Source organism: Hyperolius riggenbachi, chromosome 11 (genome assembly GCF_040937935.1).
Source record: "Hyperolius riggenbachi isolate aHypRig1 chromosome 11, aHypRig1.pri, whole genome shotgun sequence".
Classification (NCBI taxonomy): Eukaryota; Metazoa; Chordata; class Amphibia; order Anura; family Hyperoliidae; genus Hyperolius; species Hyperolius riggenbachi.
Window position 1 is genome coordinate 248,366,955 of NC_090656.1, and position 27,500 is coordinate 248,394,454.

General features: G+C 48.9%; 1 protein-coding gene across 1 annotated transcript in view; it reads left to right on the forward strand.

Annotated features, from left to right (window-relative positions):
* PDHX (pyruvate dehydrogenase complex component X) overlaps positions 1–27,500 on the forward strand; it is a 234,356-nt gene that overhangs the window by 80,603 nt on the left and 126,253 nt on the right. The window contains exons 4-5 of the mRNA XM_068260171.1: positions 15,392–15,576; positions 23,634–23,732. Of these exons, the coding sequence (XP_068116272.1) occupies positions 15,392–15,576; positions 23,634–23,732 (284 nt within the window). The remainder of the gene's footprint in view (positions 1–15,391; positions 15,577–23,633; positions 23,733–27,500) is intronic.

Below are 27,500 nucleotides of genomic sequence, written 5' to 3' on the forward strand. Positions count from 1 at the left end.
ACAGGACGGATCTCCCCACCGCCGATTCCCTGCTCGCTCCCCGCGAGGGGACAATGGCAGGGAATCGAGCGGTAGATAAGCGGCGCCGGCGGGGAATCGAATGCGGTGCACGAGCGGCGAGCAGGGACGCGGCGGGCAAGCGGAAGAGGCGATCCGGCGGCTAATCGAGCCGCCGGATCGCAGCCTCATCTACCCGTGTAGATGAGGCTTAAGCCCCCTTTAAATGCAGGTATAGAGTTTGCCATAACGACTTCCTGTGGCAATGCATTCCACATCTTAATCACTCTTACTGTAAAGAACCCTTTCCTAAATAAATGGCCAAAACGTTTTTCCTCCATGCGCAGATCATGTCCTCTAGTCCTTTGAGAAGGCCTAGGGACAAAAAGCTAATCCGCCAAGCTTTTATATTGCCCTCTGATGTATTTATACATGTTAATTAGATCTCCTCTAAGGCGTCTTTTCTCTAGACTAAATAAACCCAGTTTATCTAACCTTTCTTGGTAAGCGAGACCTTCCATCCCACGTATCAATTTTGTTGCTCGTCTCTGCACCTGCTCTAAAACTGCAATATCTTTTTTGTAATGTGGTGCCCAGAACGGAATTCCATATTCCAGATGTGGCCTTACTAGAGAGTTAAACAGGGGCAATATTATGCTAGCATCTCGAGTTTTTATTTCCCTTTTTAATGCATCCCAAAATTTTGTTAGCTTTAGCTGCAGCGGTTTGGCATTGAGTACGATTATTTAACTTGTTGTCGATGAGTACTCCTAAGTCCTTCTCCAAGTTTGATGTCCCCAACTGTATCCCATTTATTTTGTATGGTGCTAGACCATTGGTACGACCAAAATGCATGACTTTACATTTTTCAACATTGAAATTCATCTGCCATGTATGTGCCCATATAGCCATCCTATCCAGATCCTGTTGCAATATGACACTATCTTCCTGAGAGTTGATGATTCTGCACAATTTTGTATCATCTGCAAAAATAGCAACATTGCTCACTACTGCATCTACTAGGTCATTAATAAATAAATTGAAGAGCACTGGACCCAGAACAGACCCCTGTGGGACCCCACTGCTAACAGTCTCCCATTTTGAGTACGATCCATTGACCACAACTCTTTGTTTTCTGTCCATTAGCCAGTTCCCTATCCATGCACACAGACTCTTCCCCAGTCCTTGCATCCTCAACTTTTGCACCAGACTTTTGTGGGGAACAGTGTCAAAGGCCTTTGCAAAGTCCAAGTATATCACATCTACAGCATTCCCAATATCCATATTAGCATTCACTACCTCATAAAAGCTGAGCATGTTAGTCAAACAGGACCTGTCTTTAGTAAACCCATGTTGATGCTGAGAAATAAGATTATTTTCTACTATGAAGTCATGTATAGTATCTCTTAGTAACCCCTCAAATAGTTTGCATACAACTGATGTTAAGCTTACAGGTCTATAATTTCCTGGATCAGATTTTTGCCCTTCTTAAATAATGGGAAAACGTGGGCTGTACGCCAATCCACTGGGACTCTGCCAGTTGCAAGAGAGTCACAAAAGATAAGATAAGATAAAGGGGCTTAGCTATAACTGAACTTAATTCCCTTAGGACCCGAGGATGCATGCCATCCGGGCCAGGTGCCTTGTCTATTTTTAATTTATTCAGTCTTGCCTTTACTTCTTCCTGCGTTACTTACACATGTGGGAGTATTGTACATAACCAAAAAGTGTGAAACAACTGAAAATATGTCATATTCTTGGTTCTTCAAAGTAGCCACCTTTTGATCTTTTGCTGAGATTACTGCTTTGCACGCTCTTGGCATTCTCTTGATGAGCTTCAAGAGGTAGTCAGAGGCTGCTGCAAGTCTTTAACGCTTTATTTGCGACGCGTTTCGCAGGGCACTACCCCGCTTTATTTTGATGAAGCGCAGAGGGCCCTGCGAAATGCGTTGCAAATAAGTTTAAAGACTTGCAGCAGCCTCTCATTGTCGCTCTGCTGCTCCCACCACTTTTCTACACTCACTGCCGGTTACTCCAACCCGTACCGGCCCGGTGCAACTATCTACCAATGCTGTGTGCACTTGACCAAGTGAGCTCCTCCTACAAGCCAAGAACTGGACACTCCTCCGAGACATTGCCGCTAGAGCCCCGCCCCAAGCATAAGAGGGACACAAACCTGCAAGCTGCCAATCCCGTAAGGGCTTTCCCAGCATCTACAAAACGTGAGACCTTTCCAATGGGGCATTGTCCCTCTTTATGTCAGTTACAGCAGAGTTCCCCAACCTTGTCCTCCAGGCCCACTAACAGTGCATGTTTTGCAGGAAACCACAAACCTGCACAGGTGAGGTAATTAGTGTCTCAGCAGAGCTGATTAGCTACCTCTGTGGATTTCCACAAAACATGCAGTGTTGGTGGGCCTTGAGGACAGGGTTGGGGAACACTGAGTTACAGTGTGCTCTCTCTCTTTTCTGTCTCACCGGAAGGGGCACTTGTAACTACACAGGGACTCCCAGATTCCTAAGGCCCCTTTTACACTTTATCAGTTGCTCTCAGTTAAAACGGAAAGAAAACGGGTTTTCAAAGTAATGCCCATGTTTCCCTATGGCTTAGTCCTCACTGTACTCGTTTTTTAAAGAGAAACCGTGACCAAGAATTGAACTTCATCCCAATCAGTAGCTGATGCCCCCTTTTACATGAGAGATCTTTTCCTTTTCTCAAACAGACCATCAGGGGGCGCTGTATGGCTGATATTGTGGTGAAACCTCCTTTCCCATAGTGGCGCAGAGGTAGCGACCGCCTCTGGGCTCTTGGGCTAGAGGGGCCCCGAGGGGCCCACCCCTCAAACACAGTATTAGCTCTTCATTGGTCCTGTGCTGATAATAATCACTTCTATAGTGGACTTGAATAGCAGTAATCAGTAACAAGCTGCTCCCCATCCCCTTCTTGCACCTCTGACACTGTAGTTGCCATTGGCAGGGATTGCTATGTATAGAGTGCTTGGGGGTAATCAGTAACAAGCTGCTCCCCGTCCCCTTCTTGCACCTCTGACACTGTAGTTGCCATTGGCAGGGATTGCTATGTATAGAGTGCTTGGGGGTAATCAGTAACATGCTGCTCCCCATCCCCCTCTTGCACCTCTGACACTGTAGTTGCCATTGGCAGGGATTGCTATGTATAGAGTGCTTGGGGGTAATCATTAACAAGCTGTTCCCCATCCCCTTCTTGCTCCTCTGACACTGTAGTTGCCATTGGCAGGGATTGCTATGTATAGAGTGCTTGGGGGTAATCAGTAACAAGCTACTCCCCATCCCCTTCTTGTACCTCTGACACTGTAGTTGCCATTGGCAGGGATTGCTATGTATAGAGTGCTTGGGGGTAATCAGTAACAAGCTGCTCCCCATCCCCTTCTTGCACCTCTGACACTGTAGTTGCCATTGGCAGGGATTGCTATGTATAGAGTGCTTGGGGGTAATCAGTAACAAGCTGCTCCCCATCCCCTTCTTGCACCTCTGACACTGTAGTTGCCATTGGCAGGGATTGCTATGTATAGAGTGCTTGGGGGTAATCAGTAACAAGCTGCTCCCCATCCCCTTCTTGCACCTCTGACACTGTAGTTGCCATTGGCAGGGATTGCTATGTATAGAGTGCTTGGGGGTAATCAGTAACAAGCTGCTCCCCATCCCCTTCTTGCACCTCTGACACTGTAGTTGCCATTGGCAGGGATTGCTATGTATAGAGTGCTTGGGGGTAATCAGTAACAAGCTGCTCCCCATCCCCTTCTTGCACCTCTGACACTGTAGTTGCCATTGGCAGGGATTGCTATGTATAGAGTGCTTGGGGGTAATCAGTAACAAGCTGCTCCCCATCCCCTTCTTGCACCTCTGACACTGTAGTTGCCATTGGCAGGGATTGCTATGTATAGAGTGCTTGGGGGTAATCAGTAACAAGCTGCTCCCCATCCCCTTCTTGCACCTCTGACACTGTAGTTGCCATTGGCAGGGATTGCTATGTATAGAGTGCTTGGGGGTAATCAGTAACAAGCTGCTCCCCATCCCCTTCTTGCTCCTCTGACACTGTAGTTGCCATTGGCAGGGATTGCTATGTATAGAGTGCTTGGGGGTAATCAGTAACAAGCTGCTCCCCATCCCCTTCTTGCACCTCTGACACTGTAGTTGCCATTGGCAGGGATTGCTATGTATAGAGTGCTTGGGGGTAATCAGTAACAAGCTGCTCCCCATCCCCTTCTTGTACCTCTGACACTGTAGTTGCCATTGGCAGGGATTGCTATGTATAGAGTGCTTGGGGGTAATCAGTAACATGCTGCTCCCCATCCCCTTCTTGTACCTCTGACACTGTAGTTGCCATTGGCAGGGATTGCTATGTATAGAGTGCTTGGGGGTAATCAGTAACAAGCTGCTCCCCATCCCCTTCTTGCACCTCTGACACTGTAGTTGCCATTGGCAGGGATTGCTATGTATAGAGTGCTTGGGGGTAATCAGTAACAAGCTGTTCCCCACCCCCTTCTTGTACCTCTGACACTGTAGTTGCCATTGGCAGGGATTGCTATGTATAGAGTGCTTGGGGATAATCAGTAACAAGCTGCTCCCCATCCCCTTCTTGTACCTCTGACACTGTAGTTGCCATTGGTAGGGATTGCTATGTATAGAGTGCTTGGGGGTAATCAGTAACAAGCTGCTCCCCATCCCCTTCTTGTACCTCTGACACTGTAGTTGCCATTGGCAGGGATTGTTATGTATAGAGTGCTTGGGGGTAATCAGTAACAAGCTGCTCCCCATCCCCTTCTTGCACCTCTGACACTGTAGTTGCCATTGGCAGGGATTGCTATGTATAGAGTGCTTGGGGGTAATCAGTAACAAGCTGTTCCCCACCCCCTTCTTGTACCTCTGACACTGTAGTTGCCATTGGCAGGGATTGCTATGTATAGAGTGCTTGGGGGTAATCAGTAACAAGCTGCTCCCCATCCCCTTCTTGTACCTCTGACACTGTAGTTGCCATTGGTAGGGATTGCTATGTATAGAGTGCTTGGGGGTAATCAGTAACAAGCTGCTCCCCATCCCCTTCTTGCACCTCTGACACTGTAGTTGCCATTGGCAGGGATTGCTATGTATAGAGTGCTTGGGGGTAATCAGTAACATGCTGCTCCCCATCCCCTTCCTGCACCTCTGACACTGTAGTTGCCATTGGCAGGGATTGCTATGTATAGAGTGCTTGGGGGTAATCAGTAACAAGCTGCTCCCCATCCCCTTCTTGCACCTCTGACACTGTAGTTGCCATTGGCAGGGATTGCTATGTATAGAGTGCTTGGGGATAATCAGTAACAAGCTGCTCCCCATCCCCTTCTTGCACCTCTGACACTGTAGTTGCCATTGGCAGGGATTGCTATGTATAGAGTGCTTGGGGGTAATCAGTAACATGCTGCTCCCCATCCCCTTCCTGCACCTCTGACACTGTAGTTGCCATTGGCAGGGATTGCTATGTATAGAGTGCTTGGGGGTAATCAGTAACAAGCTGCTCCCCATCCCCTTCTTGTACCTCTGACACTGTAGTTGCCATTGGCAGGGATTGCTATGTATAGAGTGCTTGGGGATAATCAGTAACAAGCTGCTCCCCATCCCCTTCTTGTACCTCTGACACTGTAGTTGCCATTGGTAGGGATTGCTATGTATAGAGTGCTTGGGGGTAATCAGTAACAAGCTGCTCCCCATCCCCTTCTTGCACCTCTGACACTGTAGTTGCCATTGGCAGGGATTGCTATGTATAGAGTGCTTGGGGGTAATCAGTAACATGCTGCTCCCCATCCCCTTCCTGCACCTCTGACACTGTAGTTGCCATTGGCAGGGATTGCTATGTATAGAGTGCTTGGGGGTAATCAGTAACAAGCTGCTCCCCATCCCCTTCTTGCACCTCTGACACTGTAGTTGCCATTGGCAGGGATTGCTATGTATAGAGTGCTTGGGGATAATCAGTAACAAGCTGCTCCCCGCCCCCTTCTTGCACCTCTGACACTGTAGTTGCCATTGGCAGGGATTGCTATGTATAGAGTGCTTGGGGGTAATCAGTAACATGCTGCTCCCCATCCCCTTCCTGCACCTCTGACACTGTAGTTGCCATTGGCAGGGATTGCTATGTATAGAGTGCTTGGGGGTAATCAGTAACAAGCTGCTCCCCATCCCCTTCTTGCACCTCTGACACTGTAGTTGCCATTGGCAGGGATTGCTATGTATAGAGTGCTTGGGGGTAATCAGTAACATGCTGCTCCCCACCCCCTTCCTGCACCTCTGACACTGTAGTTGCCATTGGCAGGGATTGCTATGTATAGAGTGCTTGGGGGTAATCAGTAACAAGCTGCTCCCCATCCCCTTCTTGCACCTCTGACACTGTAGTTGCCATTGGCAGGGATTGCTATGTATAGAGTGCTTGGGGGTAATCAGTAACATGCTGTTCCCCATCCCCTTCTTGCACCTCTGACACTGTAGTTGCCATTGGCAGGGATTGCTATGTATAGAGTGCTTGGGGGTAATCAGTAACATGCTGCTCCCCATCCCCTTCTTGTACCTCTGACACTGTAGTTGCCATTGGCAGGGATTGCTATGTATAGAGTGCTTGGGGGTAATCAGTAACAAGCTGTTCCCCATCCCCTTCTTGCACCTCTGACACTGTAGTTGCCATTGGCAGGGATTGCTATGTATAGAGTGCTTGGGGGTAATCAGTAACATGCTGCTCCCCATCCCCTTCCTGCACCTCTGACACTGTAGTTGCCATTGGTAGGGATTGCTATGTATAGAGTGCTTGGGGGTAATCAGTAACAAGCTGCTCCCCACCCCCTTCTTGCACCTCTGACACTGTAGTTGCCATTGGCAGGGATTGCTATGTATAGAGTGCTTGGGGGTAATCAGTAACATGCTGCTCCCCATCCCCTTCTTGCACCTCTGACACTGTAGTTGCCATTGGCAGGGATTGCTATGTATAGAGTGCTTGGGGGTAATCAGTAACAAGCTGCTCCCCACCCCCTTCTTGCACCTCTGACACTGTAGTTGCCATTGGCAGGGATTGCTATGTATAGAGTGCTTGGGGGTAATCAGTAACAAGCTGCTCCCCACCCCCTTCCTGCACCTCTGACACTGTAGTTGCCATTGGTAGGGATTGCTATGTATAGAGTGCTTGGGGGTAATCAGTAACAAGCTACTCCCCATCCCCTTCTTGTACCTCTGACACTGTAGTTGCCATTGGCAGGGATTGCTATGTATAGAGTGCTTGGGGGTAATCAGTAACAAGCTGCTCCCCACCCCCTTCTTGCACCTCTGACACTGTAGTTGCCATTGGTAGGGATTGCTATGTATAGAGTGCTTGGGGGTAATCAGTAACAAGCTACTCCCCATCCCCTTCTTGTACCTCTGACACTGTAGTTGCCATTGGCAGGGATTGCTATGTATAGAGTGCTTGGGGGTAATCAGTAACAAGCTGCTCCCCACCCCCTTCTTGCACCTCTGACACTGTAGTTGCCATTGGCAGGGATTGCTATGTATAGAGTGCTTGGGGGTAATCAGTAACATGCTGCTCCCCATCCCCTTCTTGCACCTCTGACACTGTAGTTGCCATTGGCAGGGATTGCTATGTATAGAGTGCTTGGGGATAATCAGTAACAAGCTGCTCCCCATCCCCTTCTTGCACCTCTGACACTGTAGTTGCCATTGGCAGGGATTGCTATGTATAGAGTGCTTGGGGGTAATCAGTAACAAGCTGCTCCCCATCCCCTTCTTGCACCTCTGACACTGTAGTTGCCATTGGCAGGGATTGCTATGTATAGAGTGCTTGGGGGTAATCAGTAACAAGCTGCTCCCCATCCCCTTCTTGTACCTCTGACACTGTAGTTGCCATTGGCAGGGATTGCTATGTATAGAGTGCTTGGGGGTAATCAGTAACATGCTGCTCCCCATCCCCCTCTTGCACCTCTGACACTGTAGCTGCCATTGGCAGGGATTGCTATGTATAGAGTGCTTGGGGGTAATCAGTAACAAGCTGTTCCCCACCCCCTTCTTGTACCTCTGACACTGTAGTTGCCATTGGCAGGGATTGCTATGTATAGAGTGCTTGGGGATAATCAGTAACAAGCTGTTCCCCGCCCCCTTCTTGCACCTCTGACACTGTAGTTGCCATTGGCAGGGATTGCTATGTATAGAGTGCTTGGGGGTAATCAGTAACATGCTGCTCCCCATCCCCTTCCTGCACCTCTGACACTGTAGTTGCCATTGGCAGGGATTGCTATGTATAGAGTGCTTGGGGGTAATCAGTAACAAGCTGCTACCCATCCCCTTCTTGCACCTCTGACACTGTAGTTGCCATTGGCAGGGATTGCTATGTATAGAGTGCTTGGGGATAATCAGTAACAAGCTGCTCCCCGCCCCCTTCTTGCACCTCTGACACTGTAGTTGCCATTGGCAGGGATTGCTATGTATAGAGTGCTTGGGGGTAATCAGTAACATGCTGCTCCCCATCCCCTTCCTGCACCTCTGACACTGTAGTTGCCATTGGCAGGGATTGCTATGTATAGAGTGCTTGGGGGTAGTCAGTAACAAGCTGCTCCCCATCCCCTTCTTGCACCTCTGACACTGTAGTTGCCATTGGCAGGGATTGCTATGTATAGAGTGCTTGGGGGTAATCAGTAACATGCTGCTCCCCACCCCCTTCCTGCACCTCTGACACTGTAGTTGCCATTGGCAGGGATTGCTATGTATAGAGTGCTTGGGGGTAATCAGTAACAAGCTGTTCCCCACCCCCTTCTTGTACCTCTGACACTGTAGTTGCCATTGGCAGGGATTGCTATGTATAGAGTGCTTGGGGATAATCAGTAACAAGCTGCTCCCCGCCCCCTTCTTGCACCTCTGACACTGTAGTTGCCATTGGCAGGGATTGCTATGTATAGAGTGCTTGGGGGTAATCAGTAACATGCTGCTGTCCATCCCCTTCCTGCACCTCTGACACTGTAGTTGCCATTGGCAGGGATTGCTATGTATAGAGTGCTTGGGGGTAATCAGTAACAAGCTGCTCCCCATCCCCTTCTTGCACCTCTGACACTGTAGTTGCCATTGGCAGGGATTGCTATGTATAGAGTGCTTGGGGATAATCAGTAACAAGCTGCTCCCCGCCCCCTTCTTGCACCTCTGACACTGTAGTTGCCATTGGCAGGGATTGCTATGTATAGAGTGCTTGGGGGTAATCAGTAACATGCTGCTCCCCATCCCCTTCCTGCACCTCTGACACTGTAGTTGCCATTGGCAGGGATTGCTATGTATAGAGTGCTTGGGGGTAATCAGTAACAAGCTGCTCCCCATCCCCTTCTTGCACCTCTGACACTGTAGTTGCCATTGGCAGGGATTGCTATGTATAGAGTGCTTGGGGGTAATCAGTAACATGCTGCTCCCCACCCCCTTCCTGCACCTCTGACACTGTAGTTGCCATTGGCAGGGATTGCTATGTATAGAGTGCTTGGGGGTAATCAGTAACAAGCTGCTCCCCATCCCCTTCTTGCACCTCTGACACTGTAGTTGCCATTGGCAGGGATTGCTATGTATAGAGTGCTTGGGGGTAATCAGTAACAAGCTGTTCCCCATCCCCTTCTTGCACCTCTGACACTGTAGTTGCCATTGGCAGGGATTGCTATGTATAGAGTGCTTGGGGGTAATCAGTAACATGCTGCTCCCCATCCCCTTCTTGTACCTCTGACACTGTAGTTGCCATTGGCAGGGATTGCTATGTATAGAGTGCTTGGGGGTAATCAGTAACAAGCTACTCCCCATCCCCTTCTTGCACCTCTGACACTGTAGTTGCCATTGGCAGGGATTGCTATGTATAGAGTGCTTGGGGGTAATCAGTAACATGCTGCTCCCCACCCCCTTCCTGCACCTCTGACACTGTAGTTGCCATTGGCAGGGATTGCTATGTATAGAGTGCTTGGGGGTAATCAGTAACATGCTGCTCCCCATCCCCTTCCTGCACCTCTGACACTGTAGTTGCCATTGGCAGGGATTGCTATGTATAGAGTGCTTGGGGGTAATCAGTAACAAGCTGCTCCCCATCCCCTTCTTGCACCTCTGACACTGTAGTTGCCATTGGCAGGGATTGCTATGTATAGAGTGCTTGGGGGTAATCAGTAACATGCTGCTCCCCATCCCCTTCCTGCACCTCTGACACTGTAGTTGCCATTGGTAGGGATTGCTATGTATAGAGTGCTTGGGGGTAATCAGTAACAAGCTGCTCCCCACCCCCTTCTTGCACCTCTGACACTGTAGTTGCCATTGGCAGGGATTGCTATGTATAGAGTGCTTGGGGGTAATCAGTAACATGCTGCTCCCCATCCCCTTCTTGCACCTCTGACACTGTAGTTGCCATTGGCAGGGATTGCTATGTATAGAGTGCTTGGGGGTAATCAGTAACAAGCTGCTCCCCACCCCCTTCTTGCACCTCTGACACTGTAGTTGCCATTGGCAGGGATTGCTATGTATAGAGTGCTTGGGGGTAATCAGTAACAAGCTGCTCCCCACCCCCTTCCTGCACCTCTGACACTGTAGTTGCCATTGGTAGGGATTGCTATGTATAGAGTGCTTGGGGGTAATCAGTAACAAGCTACTCCCCATCCCCTTCTTGTACCTCTGACACTGTAGTTGCCATTGGCAGGGATTGCTATGTATAGAGTGCTTGGGGGTAATCAGTAACAAGCTGCTCCCCACCCCCTTCTTGCACCTCTGACACTGTAGTTGCCATTGGTAGGGATTGCTATGTATAGAGTGCTTGGGGGTAATCAGTAACAAGCTACTCCCCATCCCCTTCTTGTACCTCTGACACTGTAGTTGCCATTGGCAGGGATTGCTATGTATAGAGTGCTTGGGGGTAATCAGTAACAAGCTGCTCCCCACCCCCTTCTTGCACCTCTGACACTGTAGTTGCCATTGGCAGGGATTGCTATGTATAGAGTGCTTGGGGGTAATCAGTAACATGCTGCTCCCCATCCCCTTCTTGCACCTCTGACACTGTAGTTGCCATTGGCAGGGATTGCTATGTATAGAGTGCTTGGGGGTAATCAGTAACAAGCTGCTCCCCACCCCCTTCTTGCACCTCTGACACTGTAGTTGCCATTGGCAGGGATTGCTATGTATAGAGTGCTTGGGGGTAATCAGTAACATGCTGCTCCCCATCCCCCTCTTGCACCTCTGACACTGTAGTTGCCATTGGCAGGGATTGCTATGTATAGAGTGCTTGGGGGTAATCAGTAACAAGCTGTTCCCCATCCCCTTTCTTGCACCTCTGACACTGTAGCTGCCATTGGCAGGGATTGCTATGTATAGAGTGCTTGGGGGTAATCAGTAACAAGCTGTTCCCCATCCCCTTCTTGTACCTCTGACACTGTAGTTGCCATTGGCAGGGATTGCTATGTATAGAGTGCTTGGGGGTAATCAGTAACAAGCTGCTCCCCATCCCCTTCTTGCACCTCTGACACTGTAGTTGCCATTGGCAGGGATTGCTATGTATAGAGTGCTTGGGGGTAATCAGTAACAAGCTGCTCCCCATCCCCTTCTTGCACCTCTGACACTGTAGTTGCCATTGGCAGGGATTGCTATGTATAGAGTGCTTGGGGGTAATCAGTAACAAGCTGCTCCCCATCCCCTTCTTGTACCTCTGACACTGTAGTTGCCATTGGCAGGGATTGCTATGTATAGAGTGCTTGGGGGTAATCAGTAACAAGCTGCTCCCCATCCCCTTCCTGCACCTCTGACACTGTAGTTGCCATTGGCAGGGATTGCTATGTATAGAGTGCTTGGGGGTAATCAGTAACAAGCTGCTCCCCATCCCCTTCTTGTACCTCTGACACTGTAGTTGCCATTGGCAGGGATTGCTATGTATAGAGTGCTTGGGGGTAATCAGTAACAAGCTGCTCCCCATCCCCTTCCTGCACCTCTGACACTGTAGTTGCCATTGGCAGGGATTGCTATGTATAGAGTGCTTGGGGGTAATCAGTAACAAGCTGCCCCCCATCCCCTTCCTGCACCTCTGACACTGTAGTTGCCATTGGCAGGGATTGCTATGTATAGAGTGCTTGGGGGTAATCAGTAACAAGCTGCTCCCCATCCCCTCTTGCACCTCTGACACTGTAGTTGCCATTGGCAGGGATTGCTATGTATAGAGTGCTTGGGGGTAATCAGTAACACACTGCTCCCCATCCCCTTCTTGCTCCTCTGACACTGTAGTTGCCATTGGCAGGGATTGCTATGTATAGAGTGCTTGGGGGTAATCAGTAACAAGCTGCTTCCCATCCCCTTCCTGCACCTCTGACACTGTGGTTGCCCTTGATTGGTTTTGGTGCGCCAAATCAATTGTTATGTGTAGCATGCTTGGGGGGGCCCCAATGCTAAACTTGCACCAGGGCACACTGCTTCTTAGTTACGCCACTACCCTCCTACAGTGTGATGTCAGGATCATGGTCCTGACAATTTCCTGTCTGTGAACCTTATTGCATTGTGGGAAATAACAGCCGTTTACAGCTGGGTCCAACTGCCAAAAAAGCAAGCAGCATCTCCTTTCACTGACCTCACATGCCAGAAGTAAAAATGTCACCATGTAATAAATGTCAGAATGTAAATCAGGGATTTAAAAGTTTTTATAATGGACAAACACTGACTAAATCCTTTATACATAATTATTGTAAAAATGAAGCACTTTCATTACGTTATTTTCGCTGGAGTTCCTCTTTAACTGAAATCTTTTTCACAATTCTCTTCTATGGAATAACCGCTTACCAACGCGCACTAACGCATACTAACTGAATAAGTGTAAAAGGGCCCTAACCGACAGCAATCTGCACTGCCAGTACAAAAATCGACAGACAGTCCAGTTTTAAGACGCTGGCATGTCACTACCATTATTTACAGTAATAAATGACTCGTCGCTAGACTGTACTCCTCGTCCGCCGCAGGCTAATCGTACAGCAAAGATCTATTTGTTTTCCAGCGACATCCATTATCACACCAGAGCCTTGCCCTGCGCTCAGAGGTCAGCGTGTCACTGTAATGATCAGCCTGCGTTCCGTAGATGACATCGTCCCGTGAAACCCGCTAATAGCGCATGAATGGTTCGCAGCTTTGTCATGTGAAGCGTGCAATTAAGCATCCGATGAACAGCGCCGTGATTACCCAGCGGGATTGTGACAAGCCGGCGAACTCCGCCGCAACGTGTAATTTTATTTGGGCAAGCTTTGCGTTTTGAGGCGTCGAGGGATGGGAAGAACTCTGCATTCTTTTATGTGGCCTCCCCTCCCCCCTCCGTCGCTCCTCTTTATCTGCGCTCCTTTTCATGTCGGCTTCAAAATATTTGTATTAATCGCTTTCATTGCGATTTGTTTTTCATACCGCAGGAAGTAGAGGGTATACAAAAGCTATTGTGTGCTGCACAAAGCTTCTATCTTCCTGCAAATGCTAAACAGCCGCAGATGGCGTATTGGAGGGATGAATGCGATCGTCTGTTAAGTCGTCAGATCATCTCGCAGCTGAATGTGTTAGAACCCTGATTGCCGTGCGTCACAAAGTTAAAGAGGACCGGTCACGAGTGTGCGTTCGTTGTATCCTGAATTTACACTCTTTTTATGTAAAGCTTCGCAATATAAATTAACCACTTCAGCCTACAGTGTCGTTTCACCTTATGCATTACAGCAACTTTCACCTCCCATTCATTTGCCAATAACTTTCTCACTACTTATCACAATTAATTGATCTAGATCTTGTTTTTTCCGCCACTAATTAGGCTTTCTTTGGGTTTTTTTTCTAAATGCGTTTTAATGGAAATATTAAGAAAAAAAATGGAAAAATACATTATTTCTGTTTTCAGCCATTGTAGCTTTAAAATAATACATACTACCATAATTAAAACCTACGTATTTTATTTGCCCATTTGTCCCGGTTATTACACCATTTCAATTATGTCCCTATCACGATGTATGGCGCCGATATTTTATTTGGAAATAAAGGTGCATTTTTTTCAATTTGCGTCCATCACTATTTACAAGCTTATAATTAAAAAAAATATAGTAATATACTCTCCTGACATGCATATTCAAAAAGTTCAGACCCTTAGGTAACTATGTTGTTGTTTTTTTTATTGTAATTTTAGTTGTTGGTTGTAATTTCTAGTAACCTGCTCCAGACGGCTTCTTCTCTTCCTCCACCGGCGGCTCTGAACTTCCAACATGTCTTCTGCGTCCCGATCACTTCTGATCACATGATATGATATGTGACCGGGATCCAGTAGACCATGTCAGCGTTACAGTGCCACCCAGTGGTGGAAGAGGGGTCATGGAAGAGATGAAAGAGACTCCTACATCATCCCTCTTCCACCACTGGGTGTAGCTGTAACGCTGACATGGTCTCCTGAATCCCGACCACGTCATATCATGTGATCGGAACCAAGAAGACATGTCAGGCTTACATCGCCGCCGCGGTGGAGGAAGAAGACGCCGATCCAGCCGTTAGACAGGTAACTATAAAACCTCCCTGCCGCCACATACCCTGCCAAGCCTACCAAGCTGGGGAAGACACAATTTGTCTGCAGCAGGAAAATTCAGCCCTGCAGCCAACCGGTTAAAGGGACTCCGAGCACCTCTCATGGGCATGCCTTTAAGCCAGACGACTTCCAACAAAGTTGTGCTATGACCCCTCTGGAGGAGCCTCTTGCAATGGCCATGCGTGTCACTTCCTCTTCCTGCTTCATTCAGTGATACACTTCTCTAACAGAGAAGACAGGGGTGACCCGGAAGTTATAAAATAGCCAAGATGGCAACAACGATTTTTAAATTGAAAATGAGCGAAAGCTACAGAAAGGTATGCATCTTTAAGTACTTTGCAGTACTGGTCGGAGTCTCTTTAAAGGCATACCCCCATGAGAGGAGCTCAGAGTCCCTTTAAAGGGGACCTGAAATCAGAACTTCATCTCTGCTCTAAAAGGTAAGCAGCAGCATAATAATCTTTAAAGAAAAAAGTTTTGTTACAGCTGATACAAATCCTGCAATAAATCTGCAGTGGGTCTACTTCCTGCTTTCATGGAAGCAGGCATAGGGTTAACATCCTGTGCTTACAAATTAGCTGCTCTACTTATCTGCTGTGGCAATCAGCTGACACAGGGGAGAGATTGAATTACAACTTGTGATTAGTCACAGGTGAGGGGGGATTAGACAAGCTAAACTCTCTAAATACATACAGGGTGCATTTCTCTGTGTTTTCCTTCTGTCCTGTGCAAGAGTTCAGGTCCACTTTAAATACTTTTATAGCTTTCCTTTGTATTTCACAATGATCTGCATGTGTTTAATTGTTGATCTCCTTTGCTTCTGCAGGTTGAGGAAGGCAGCAGGAACGTGAGGCTGGGATCTCTCATTGCTCTTCTAGTGGAGGAAGGACAAGACTGGAAACAAGTCGACGTTCCAGCCGTTCAGAGCGCTCCGGCGACAGGTGCGCCCCCTGCCGCTGCTGAGGGGACTGCAGCCCCGGTGAAGGTGCCTACACAGCCTGCAAAGCACGGGTATGTCTTCTGTACTGACTCCCACTCCGCTGTACAGTTCAGTTCTGTTCAATGACAAACCCATAAACATTTATTGTGGTGAATTTGTGATCTTTTTCAGTTTTTTTTTTTTGCCCGCTTCCTGTTACCCGGATCGGCGTCCGATATCTGACTTTTCAAATGACTTCTGTGCAGCGTGTGTATTAAGGTAGCCATACACTGGTCGATTTGCCATCAGATTCGACCATCAGATAGATCTGTCTCTGATGGAATCTGATCAGAGAGGGATCGTATGGCTACCTTTACTGCAAACAGATTGTGAACCGATTTCAGCCTGAAACCGTTCACAATCTGTTGTGGTGGTGCTGCCGCCGCTCCCCCCGCCCGCATACATTACCTGCTCCGCCGGCGCGACTGCCCCCGGTCACCGCTCTTCTTCTCCTTCTCCGCTCTGGTCTGCTCTGGTCTCCGGCATGCTTCCCTTCTTCCTGTCTGGGGGAAGTTTAAACAGTAGAGCGCCCTCTACTGTTTAAACTTCCTGCCGGGACAGGAAGAAGGGAAGCATGCCGGAGACCAGAGCGGAGACGGAGAAGAGCGGAGACCCGGGAGTCGCGCCGGTGGAGCAGGTAATGTATGCGGCTCTATTGCGTCGGTCGTCGGGCACTCGAACGCCGCTAGCGACGCGCTCCCTACCCGCGGGCGATCGACGGTTATTTTCCGCACGGCGCGATCGACGGGATCGGACGGAATGGATCGAAATTCGGCGTGTAGCGTGAACGATTGGCAGCAGATTCGATCCCAGTGATCGAATCTGCTGTTGAAACTGCGGCAAATCGGGCCAGTGTATGGCCAGCTTAAGGCTTCAGTACTGACCAGCTTCTTCTCTAGGGCATCCTTTTGTATTTATAGATAACCCCTCTTTTGTGATAACCTCCTTTTGTCCTCATGCCTAATACACACAAATGGGCCTGATTCACAAAGCGGTGCAAAGTGTTTGCATGCCAGTGAAAAGCCCTTTATCACGCCTAAACTCAGTTTAGGCATGATAAGAAGAAACTCGCGCTAATTTTCTGCGCGCAAGGTTTTGCGCGCGCAATCGCAGCGCACCGCGCTTCCCTATGGGGCTTTGCGCGGTTGCACGCGGGACTTTGCGCGCGATAATCAGCACAAAGCGGTGCTAACTCAGCGGTGCAAAGGTTATCATGCCTAAAGTCTTTTAGGCGTGATAACTGAGTTATCACTGCTTTGTGAATCAGGCTGAATGAGATTTACTGCCAGATCGATTATTTCCAGCAAGTCAGATCTGATTTCCGATCGATTTTCCGTTCACTTGATCGGAAGTCAGATCGGACGTGCTGGAAATACCCGATCTGCCAGTAAATCTGCCAGAAAATCTCATTGTGTGTATTAGGCATTAGACCTGCAATGCAGATGTACATCTCCTGCGGTCCCCAGACCCCTCTAGAGAGGCTGATTCAACCTGCTGGCTGGACAGTCATTTTTTGTCCCCCAACAAGGTGATATGTTTATTTTCATGATTTTTGTGGGGATACAGATTCTCTTTAATCCTGAGTGGGGACAGATCTTATCTCCCCACCTGCCTTTACAGTGGTTGCCTAATTGGTAACCCTGGTTTGTGAGTATTAATATCCAACACTTACTTTGTCACACCCATATTACCAGTACATACTACACTATATTGGGCTCTCTGTGTCTCTTACTTTTGTAGAATATGAATGTTATTCTAGTTCTTAACTCAATAACCTCTGTTAGTCCTTCATGTACCTGAGGGGGTATCTGATTGTTTAATTATTACCTTTTAAAGGGAAGGTTCAGGGTGAGGGAAAAAAAATAAAAATCCACTTACCTGGGGCTTCCTCCAGGCCGTGGCAGGCAGGATGTGCCCTCGGCACCACTCCCGGTGGTTTCCGGCGGCCAGGTCGGGCTGCTTCTGCGCTCCAATCTGCGTTTCACCCGGGCGCAATGACGTCATCGGACATCCTCCGGGCTGTACTGCGCAGGCTCAGAACTACTGAGCCTGCGCAGTACAGCCCGGAGGACGTCCGATGAGAGCCAGGGAAGGTAAATATTGCAGACGCTATCGCGCCTGTGCCCCACTCTAACAAATTGTCGGCTGTGGCTTCGAAAGGGCCCAGCGAGACCACTGTGGGACGGAGGAGGACGGGGGAAGCCTCGATGGGATCCAGTGACTTCCCCCTCCCGAGGCAAGTACCCCCCAGGGGCACTTTTTTTTTTGTTACAGGGTCTCTTTAAAGCAGTTGCTGGAGCCGGCGAAAGACTTTCGCGCCTCTATAGCCATAAGTCACATTATGGTCTATGGCGGCGCACGGTGCGCCCAAATTTGCCAGCACCCATTTGTTCTGCTTCGCGCCGGGAGCCGTACATGGAGGACACCGGAAAGCTGCTAGAAGCTACAGGAAGTCTACAAGACGTCACTGGAGGCTGGGTGAGTATGTTATGGCCAGCAACCCCCCTCCTAAAGCAGTCCTGTTATCCCCAGGCATGCTGGTTAGTTGAGACTTCTGGTTGCCTGCGTTCCAGATAATTGAAACTTTGCTGTATCATAATAACTTCCGGGTGATAATTAATACTTTACGATGGGTAAGCGCAGCTTTGTTTGTTGCCGCCATGTAAAAGGGGCGTCCTGCGTTCCCTGCAATCCTCCCGTATCCGCACCATCTCCAGCAGACCGCTCGGATGTGTGAGAATCACAAGCGTGTGTTTTAATTGGTGCCGTAAGCCAGGCGCTAGAGACGGCCGGCGTGCCTCTAATGACGCGCGTCCAGCTGTCTGCGTGTTCATTACGCTCAGCGCGGCAGCACAGGCCAGCTAGCCCAGGGCGGCCCCAGCGATGCTCGCACAGACGAGCTAACGGAGTCATCGCGCTGAAAAGGTCAGCCGCTCCGCCGCCGGCCGTCCTGCCTCTCTGTCTTCAGCACGGGTGGCAGATATGCTAACGCGATGTAAAATAAAGCAATCTGCGTCCAAGCGTTCCGGGGATGGGAAATGCAATGTGTGTTTGATATTCATTTACCCACGAGAGCTGCGGAGTCTGCAGAGCTTCATCGCTCTGGCACAGGAAAGAGACGGCGATTAGAGCGGCTTTCACATTCTGCCTTCCAGATCGCAGACGCCTCCTGGGCCATCGCTGGCGATCTGTACGGCGGTTGGGAATTCCTTCTTCTGTATTGTGGTTCTGGGTTGTAAAATCGCTGCAAAATAAATAGCTTTGTACATGAATTAAAAGACAATTTTGCAAAGCCACAAAACTTTGTATCGAACCTCACACCCCAAAAATGCTGCAGGACCCCCGATATTTTGATTTGGGGGGATTACCATCGCTCCAACTGACTTTCATTCGCTCAGAGCTTCTGGAATCGCTGGTGGTTACCAAATCCCCAGCGCTGAACCAGCACCTGTGGGTCCCAGGCCTAAGGGCCCTTTAACACTTAAAGTGGACCTGAACTCTTGCATAGGACAGAAGGAAAACAGAGAAACGCACCCTGTATGTATTTAGAGAGTTTAACCTGTGCAATTACCCCTCATTTGTGTCTAATTAATCACAAGTTGTAATTTGATGCCTCCCCTGTGTCACCTTACTGCCATGGCAAATAAGATAGGTAAGCTCATTTGAAAGCACAGGATGGTAACAATATGTCGGCTTCTTTGAAAGCAGGAAGTAGACACACTGCAGATTTATTGCAGGACTTGTATCAGCTGTAACACAGAAATTATTATTTTTCTTTAAAACCCCAATGGCTCCCGACACCTTTGCCACTAGTAGTGGCTGGATAGTGTAATGGTTAAGGGCCGGTTCACACTTGCGGTTCCCTGCCAAACGGACCGGATGACCTGACCGGATCCGGATCGGAACCGTACGGTTCTGATCCGGATCCGATCCGGATCCGGTCAGTTTGCATCAGGTGTTCATCAGGATGCGATCCGGATCCGTTTGACAAAAGATAGTAGAAATAGAATAAAAATGTTGGGGTCTGGGAGGTCAGCAGAAGGTGGACCTGTGGAATCAGGCCCTCCGCTGTTTAGCACTCACCTCCACCTCCGACATACTGCCAACATCTCCAGCACGTGTAAAGTCACTGCTGCTCCACTCCAAAATGCTTGCCCATGTGTCCCCATCCAAAATCGCCGCTACAATACGCATAGGAAGTGGGGTAGAACATCCGGATTTTTAGCCAGTGTGTTGTGCGCTCTCCGGTTCTCATTGCTTTGTATTGGCCGGATGGTGCAGTCCGGCTCCGCTCCGGATACGGCTGCCGGAGGAGCCGGACCAAAAAATAGCGCATGTTGGGTCTTATGCCGGAGTCCGGATCCGCTCCGGACGAAACGGACGCATGTGAACGGACGCATAGGCTTTCATTGCTATGCCGTGCGTCCGTTCCGTCCGTTCTGCATGCGGTCCGGCTCCGGCACGGCGATTCCGGACGGCAACCGCTAATGTGAACCGGGCCTAAGGGCTCTGCCTCTGACACAGGAGACTTGGGTTCGAATCTCGGCTCTGCCTGTTCAGTGAGTAAAGAGAACCTGAAAATAAAAAGTCCAAATAACCATACACAGGTCATGCTTACCTCCCGTGTAGTCCACTCCTCAATCTTTCTTCTCTCCTGCGTCCCATTTGTCCACTGTGATCAATGGAACTCTCCGTCCTCTATTTTGAAAATGGCCATTACCCATAACAGCTTCCTGGGCAGCACACCGTTAAACTGTAATATCACCCGTTTGAGCCATAGGAGAAACATGGACATTACCTTACACATTCAGTTATAACTGAAAGTCGCTGATAAATAACTGTCAGCAACTGGTATGTTTTTAGTTCTGACAAAATCTTGTCAGAACTGGAAGGGATCACTGTAAGAAGAAAATGGTGAGCTTCTGAGAGGAACTGACGGTGAGGTTAGTATGTAATCTTCATTTATAGCTACGGTGTGTGTTTGTTGTAAATAATTTTACTCGCTTGAGGTTCCCTTTAAAGGTTATTATGCAGTTACTTACCTTTTAGAGCAGCGAGGAAGTTCTGAGTTCAGGTCCGCTTTAATGCGTTGGCATGCGTTGCACTTTTTTTTGTGTATAGCAGTGCATTATGACAAGGCTTCAGTTTTTCAGCGTATAGTGTGAAAGAGGCCATAGGGAAACATGGACACTGCACTGCACATCAGTTGTCCTTTCAGTTAAAACTGACAGCAACTGATTAAGTGTAAAAGGACCCTAACAGACAAGGTGTTACATAAAGCTGTGTTTCTCAACATTAGAGCATGTCCCCCTTTACTAATGACTGAGTTACCCAAGTACCCCTTTCTGTGAGTAAACGTCATCTCAAGCACCCCTAGATGCATGAATATTTATTAGTGCTCCATAATTGTTTATCATTCTGCCCTCATCATCCTTCATGGTTGTAACTAGTGTCTGGATGGTATAATGGTTAAGGGCTCTGCCTCTGACACAGGAGACCAGGGTTCGAATCTCGGCTCTGCCTGCTCAGTAAGCCAGCACCTATTCAGTAGGAGATCTTGGGCAAGTCTTCCTAACACTGCTACTGCCTATAGCGCGCGCCCTAGTGGCTGCAGCTCTGGTGCTTTGAGTCCGCCAGGAGAAAAGTGTGATATAAATGTTATTTGTCTTGTCTAACTATAAGTACTTAACCAGGTTTACCTGGATGTAAACGCCAGTGAAAATAATGTAATAAAAAGTGCTTCATTTTGTACAATAATTATGTATAAATGACTTAGTCAGTATTTGCCAATTGTAAAATCTTTCCTCTCCCTGATTTACATTCTGACATTTATCACATGGGGACATTTTTACTGCTAGCAGGTGATGTCAGTGGATGGAGATGATGCTTTTTGGCAGTTGGAAACAACTGTTATTTCCCACAATGCAACAAGGCTCACACACTGTGGGAGGGGTTTCCCCACAATATCAGCCATACAGCGCCCCCTGATGATCCGTTTGTGAAAAGGAATAGATTTCTCATGGGAAAGGGAGTATCAGCTGCTGATTGGGATGAAGTTCAATTCTTGCTTAAGGTTTCTCTTTAAACAGGAACTGTTGCGTAAATCTTAAAATTTAAAACGCATTCAAATAAGTACATTTCTTCCAGAGTAAAATGAGTCATAAATGACTTTTCTCCTATGTTGCTGTCACTTACAGTAGGTAGTAGAAATCTGACAATACCGACAGATTTTGGACTAGCCCATCTTCTCATAGGGGGGTTCTCAGGGTTTTCTTTGTTTTTAAAAGCACTTAGTGAATGGCAGTTGTTCCTTCCAACTGCCAAAATAGTGTATGGTGAGCAGGGAGGCTGGCCGGCATCTTTGTATAAATTTTTTTCGGGGAATGTCTTTATAAAGAATAAAGGACATGCTAAGAATCCCCCATGAGGAGATGGACTAGCCCAAAACCTGTCGGTAATGTCAGATTTCTACTACCTCCTGTAAGTGACAGCAACATAGGAGAAAAGTAATTTATGGCTCATTTTACTCTGAGAGAAATGTACTTTTTATTTGTATGTGTTTAAAATTTAAAGATTTTCGTGACAGTTCCTCTTTAAGTCTCAAAATTGAATGCGATGGGTATACAACAACAGTACAGAGGAAGTCTTACGTATGTGTTTCCTACTTTCATTTTGTAAATGACCACAGGCATCTCACTGATTCCAGTGATCATTCATAACAGGCACTATGATTGGCTTTGGGAACACATGTTCCCATTCACTGATCACAGGATGCCGACAGAGGCATGATTGCGTGTCGAGCACAGACAATGCATGCCAAGGATCCGGAACTGGTGAAAGGACACCTGACGTGAGAGGCTAGCTTCTGTTTACTGTATTTGGTTTTCTAGGCAAAATGTAACTGGAATGTGCTTGATGCTACCTTCGCCAGCGGATCGTATTTAGTCTGGCGTGATTTACTGTCGCGAAGAGTCAGTTATCTAAACGAATGAGCAAGAGAAAAGTCAGAAGCATATGGTGGCAGCCACATTTATTTCCTTTTAAACAATACAAGTTGCCTGGCAGCCCTGCTCATCTCTGACTGCACTATTGTCTGAATCACACACCAGAACCAAGCATGCAGGTAATCCTGTCACACTTCAGTCAGAGCACCTAATCTGCATGCTTGTTCAGGGGCTGTGGCTTAAAGTATTACAGGCAGAGGATCAGCAGGACAGCCAGGAAGCCGTATTGTTTATAATTAAATAAATATGGCAGCCTCCATGTCCCTCTCACTTCAGGTGTGCTTAAAGGATACACGAGGTAAGTTAAAACAAATATATATATTTTTACTTGCCTGGTGCTGTTTCCAGCTCCACCCAGAGCGTATTGCGATGACGCGGTTATGCGTGGAGTTGGCGATCTTCAGAGAATTGCGGAGCTGCGGGGAGGGGCACACCGGAGTTGTAGGGGCTATAAGAAGCCCCAGGTAAGTGAAAATTGGGGTTTTTCTAACTCGACTCGAGACCCCTTAAAGAAACTCTGTAACTACAAAACGTTCCCCTGGGGGGTACTCACCTCGGGTGGGGGAAGCCTCCGGATCTGATTGAGGCTTCCCCCGTCCTCCTGTGTCCCACGGCGGTCTCGCTGTGCCCCTCGGGAACAGCGGGGATGTAAATATTTACCTTCCCGGCTCCAGCGCAGGCGCAGTATCGCCTCTCCGCTCGGAGATAGGCGGAAATAGCGCACGTCTCCTGCACCTGCGCAGTAGAGCGGACCCGACAGACATCGGCTATTTCCGCCTATCTCTGTGCTGAGCCACAACAGCGCCACCCGCTGGAGCCGGGAAGGTAAATAAATAAGCACTTGTCAGGCTTTTCCACGGAGGATTCCGGGACACTTCGGGGGAGCCAGCGCTGGACTGCCTGCAGCTACAGGGAAGGGGGAAGCCTCATTGGGACCCTGAGACTTCCCTCTACTGAGGTGAGTACCCCCTAGGGAATATGTTTTTGTACAGAGTCTCTTTATTGCACTTTTTATACTTTTTGCTTATTACTGTGTTTTGTTACAAGGAAGCCTTCACTCAGCTGGATCTGGGTTTCTCTTGCAGGATTCGCGTCAGTCCAGCGGCTCGGCACATCCTGGACACACACGGTGTGGACCCCAAAGATGTCGTTCCCTCCGGCCCCCGCGGCATCATCACAAAAGAGTAAGTGTGGCCTTCTAGTGCATGTTACTCCAGCAATAGGCGGGTTTGTAATACTGCGGTCACCCTGATCGTTCACACACCCCTGCCGCACTGCGGAGCCCCGGGGTGGGAAACTCCAATACAAAGTGGGAAGAAATGAAACACTGGGAACAAGTCCCAAACCATCCTCAATGTCCAGTGACACCCTCCCCCCCCTCTCCTATACAGTTCCCTGGTGTCTAGTGACCCCCTCCCCTATACAGTTCCCTGGTGTCTAGTGACTCCCTCTCCTATACAGTTCCCTGGTATCTAGCGGCCTCCTCCCTCCCCTATACAGTTCCCTGGTGTCTAGTGACCCCCTCTCCTATACAGTTCCCTGGTGTCTAGTGACCCCCTCTCCTATACAGTTCCCTGGTGTCTAGTGACCCCCTCCCCTATACAGTTCCCTGGTGTCTAGTGACCCCTCCCTATACAGTTCCCTGGTGTCTAGTGACCCCCTCTCCTATACAGTTCCCTGGTGTCTAGTGACCCCCTCTCCTATACAGTTCCCTGGTATCTAGCGGCCCTCCTCCCTCCCCTATACAGTTCCCTGGTGTCTAGTGACCCCTCTCCTATACAGTTCCCTGGTGGGTGTGTAGCCCCAAGTACCCCATATAGTTCCTGGTGTCTACTGCCACCCGCCTCCCCTATACAGTTCCCTGGTGTCTAGTGACCTCCCTCCCCTATACAGTTCCCTGGTGTGTAGCCCCAAGTACCCCATATAGTTCCTGGGGTCTACTGCCACCCTTCTCCTCTATAAAGTTCCCTGCTGTCTAATGTCTCCCTCCCCTGTTGTCTTGTGCTGTCCCCCTTCCTCCCCCATATGGCTTCCCTAGTGATCTGTGACTACGGCCCCAATATAGCATCCTGGTGGTCTGAAGTGGGCAAAGTGGGGAAGCCCCCTGCGAGGGGACACATTTGAGTGCTTGGGGACAGAGTGTGACGTGTGGCATAGCCCAGCAATGACCTGACGCAGTGTTTTCCATGAATTATCTCAGCCTGTATGCTGATTGCGTCTGTACCTCTCTCATGCCGCTTGCGTGCCTCGCCAGTCTGGATAACAGTTTCATCTGTTTATTATTTTAATCTTTACAAGTCTGGGCGGATCTGGCCGCTGTTCCTCTTATGCTGACAGATCCGCTGGTATTTTTAGAACCATCTCGCGGTGGCGATAATGACTCGTCCTCGGGAAAAGAACGATGGGAGCGACACATTGTGAAATAGCCTTAAAATATATATAATGCTGGGAATCTTTCCGACACTTTCCCACTCTCATAACCGATTGGAAGTAACACGCAGCGAGCGATGGGGGAGGGGCTTCGTGGCGAGCGGCACAGAAGACGTGTCGGTACGGTTTGCCAAATATCGATAAAGTTTCATTGAGAAGCAGCGTTCCGGTGAAGGCTGGACAGAGACGGGGAAACATATTAATGTCAATGAACTCCGACTTTCACTATGAAGGAACTATAAGAAGTCAGACTCTAAGTTACAGGTGGGAAAGTTTAGCATTACCATCTGAAAACAGGGGGTACTGGCAAGTGTGTGCATGCATAATGGCGCCGGAGAAATACGGGCACTGGAAATAGCCGCTAGAAGAATATCGGTAAAATTACAGATATTCTATTATTGTGCAGTGCTAATTCCTACAGTAAAATATCAGTAACTGTTACCGATATTTTACCAGAGCTAAATCTAACCCTTTTCTTACACAGAGCAACCCCTATACTGATGCTTAACCCTAACCAACCTCCTTCTGATGCTCAACCATTACCCAATGCCTAACCATCACCAAACCCCCCCAACCCCCCCCCCCCCAGCTGCCTAACCCTAACCAACCTCCTTCTGATGCTCAACCATTACCCAATGCCTAACCGTCACCAACCCCCCCCCCCCCAGCTGCCTAACCCTAACCAACCTCCTTCTGATGCTCAACCATTGCCCAATGCCTAACCATCACCAACCCCCCCCCAGCTGCCTAACCCTAACCAACCTCCTTCTGATGCTCAACCATTACCCAATGCCTAACCGTCACCAACACCCCCCCCCCCCCCCTTCCCCGATGCCTAACCCTAACCAACCTCCTTCTGATGCTCAACCCTTACCCAGTGCCTGACCATCACCAACCCCCCCAGCTGCCTAACCCTAACCAACCTCCTTCTGATGCTCAACTATTACCCAATGCCTAACCGTCACCAACACCCCCCCCCCCTTCCCCGATGCCTAACCCTAACCAACCTCCTTCTGATGCTCAACTATTACCCAATGCCTAACCGTCACCAACACCCTTTGTGTCCCCCTTGTGTCCTCCTCTATGCCCCTTTGTGTCCTCCTCTATGACCCTTTGTGTCCTCCTCTATGCCCCTTTGTGTCCCCCTTGTGTCCTCCTCTATGCCCCTTTGTGTCCCCCTTGTGTCCTCCTCTATGGCCCTTTGTGTCCTCCTCTATTCCCCGTTTGTGTCCTCCTTGTGTCCTCCTCTATGCCCCTTTGTGTCCCTCTTGTGTCCTCCTCTATGACCCTTTTTGTCCTCCTCTATGCTCCTTTTTGTCCTCCCTGTGTCCTCTATGCCCCTTTGTGTCCCCTTGTGTTTTCCTCTATGCCCCTTTGTGTCCTCCTCTATGCCCCTTTGTGTCCCCCATGTGTCCCTTCCTCTATGCCCCTTTGTGTCCTCCTCTATGCCTCTTTGTGTCCCCTTGTGTCCTCCTCTATGTCCCCTTGTGTCCTCCTCTATGCCCCTTTGTGTCACCTTGTGTCCTCCTCTATGTCCCTTTGTGTCCCCCATGTGTCCCCTCCTCCATGCCCCTTTGTGTCCCCTTGTGTCCTCCTCTATGCCCCTTTGTGTCCCCTTGTGTTTTCTTCTGCATGGGCACAGTGCAGGGAGTCCCCGACATTGCGTTAGGTTGGAGGTGCGTATTGGCAGGCGTTCAATAGGCCAGCACTCCCTGCATTTGGACTATAAGATGCAGTGAGACACACACACACACACCATACACTCACACACCATACACTCACACACACACACACACACACACACACACACACACACACACACACACACACACACACACACACACACACACACACACACACACACACACACACACACACACACACACACACACACACACACACACACACACTATACATACACACACACACACCATACACACACACACACACACCATACACACACACACACACCATACACACACACACACCATACACACACACACACACACACCACACACACACCACACACCACACACACACCACACACACACACCATACACACACACACCATACACACACACACCATACACACACACACACCATACACACACACACACACACACCATACACACACACACCATACACACACACACACACACCATACACACACACACACACACCATACACACACCATACACACACACACACCATACACACACACACACCATACACACCATACACACACACACACCATACACACACACACACCATACACACACCATACACACACACACACACACACACCATACACACACACACCATACACACACACACCATACACACACTATACACACACACACACCATACACACACCATACACAATATACACACACACACCATACACACACACACCATACACACACACACCACACACACACCGCACACACACACACACACCGCGCACACACACACACACACCGCGCACACACCGCACACACACACCGCACACACACACACACACA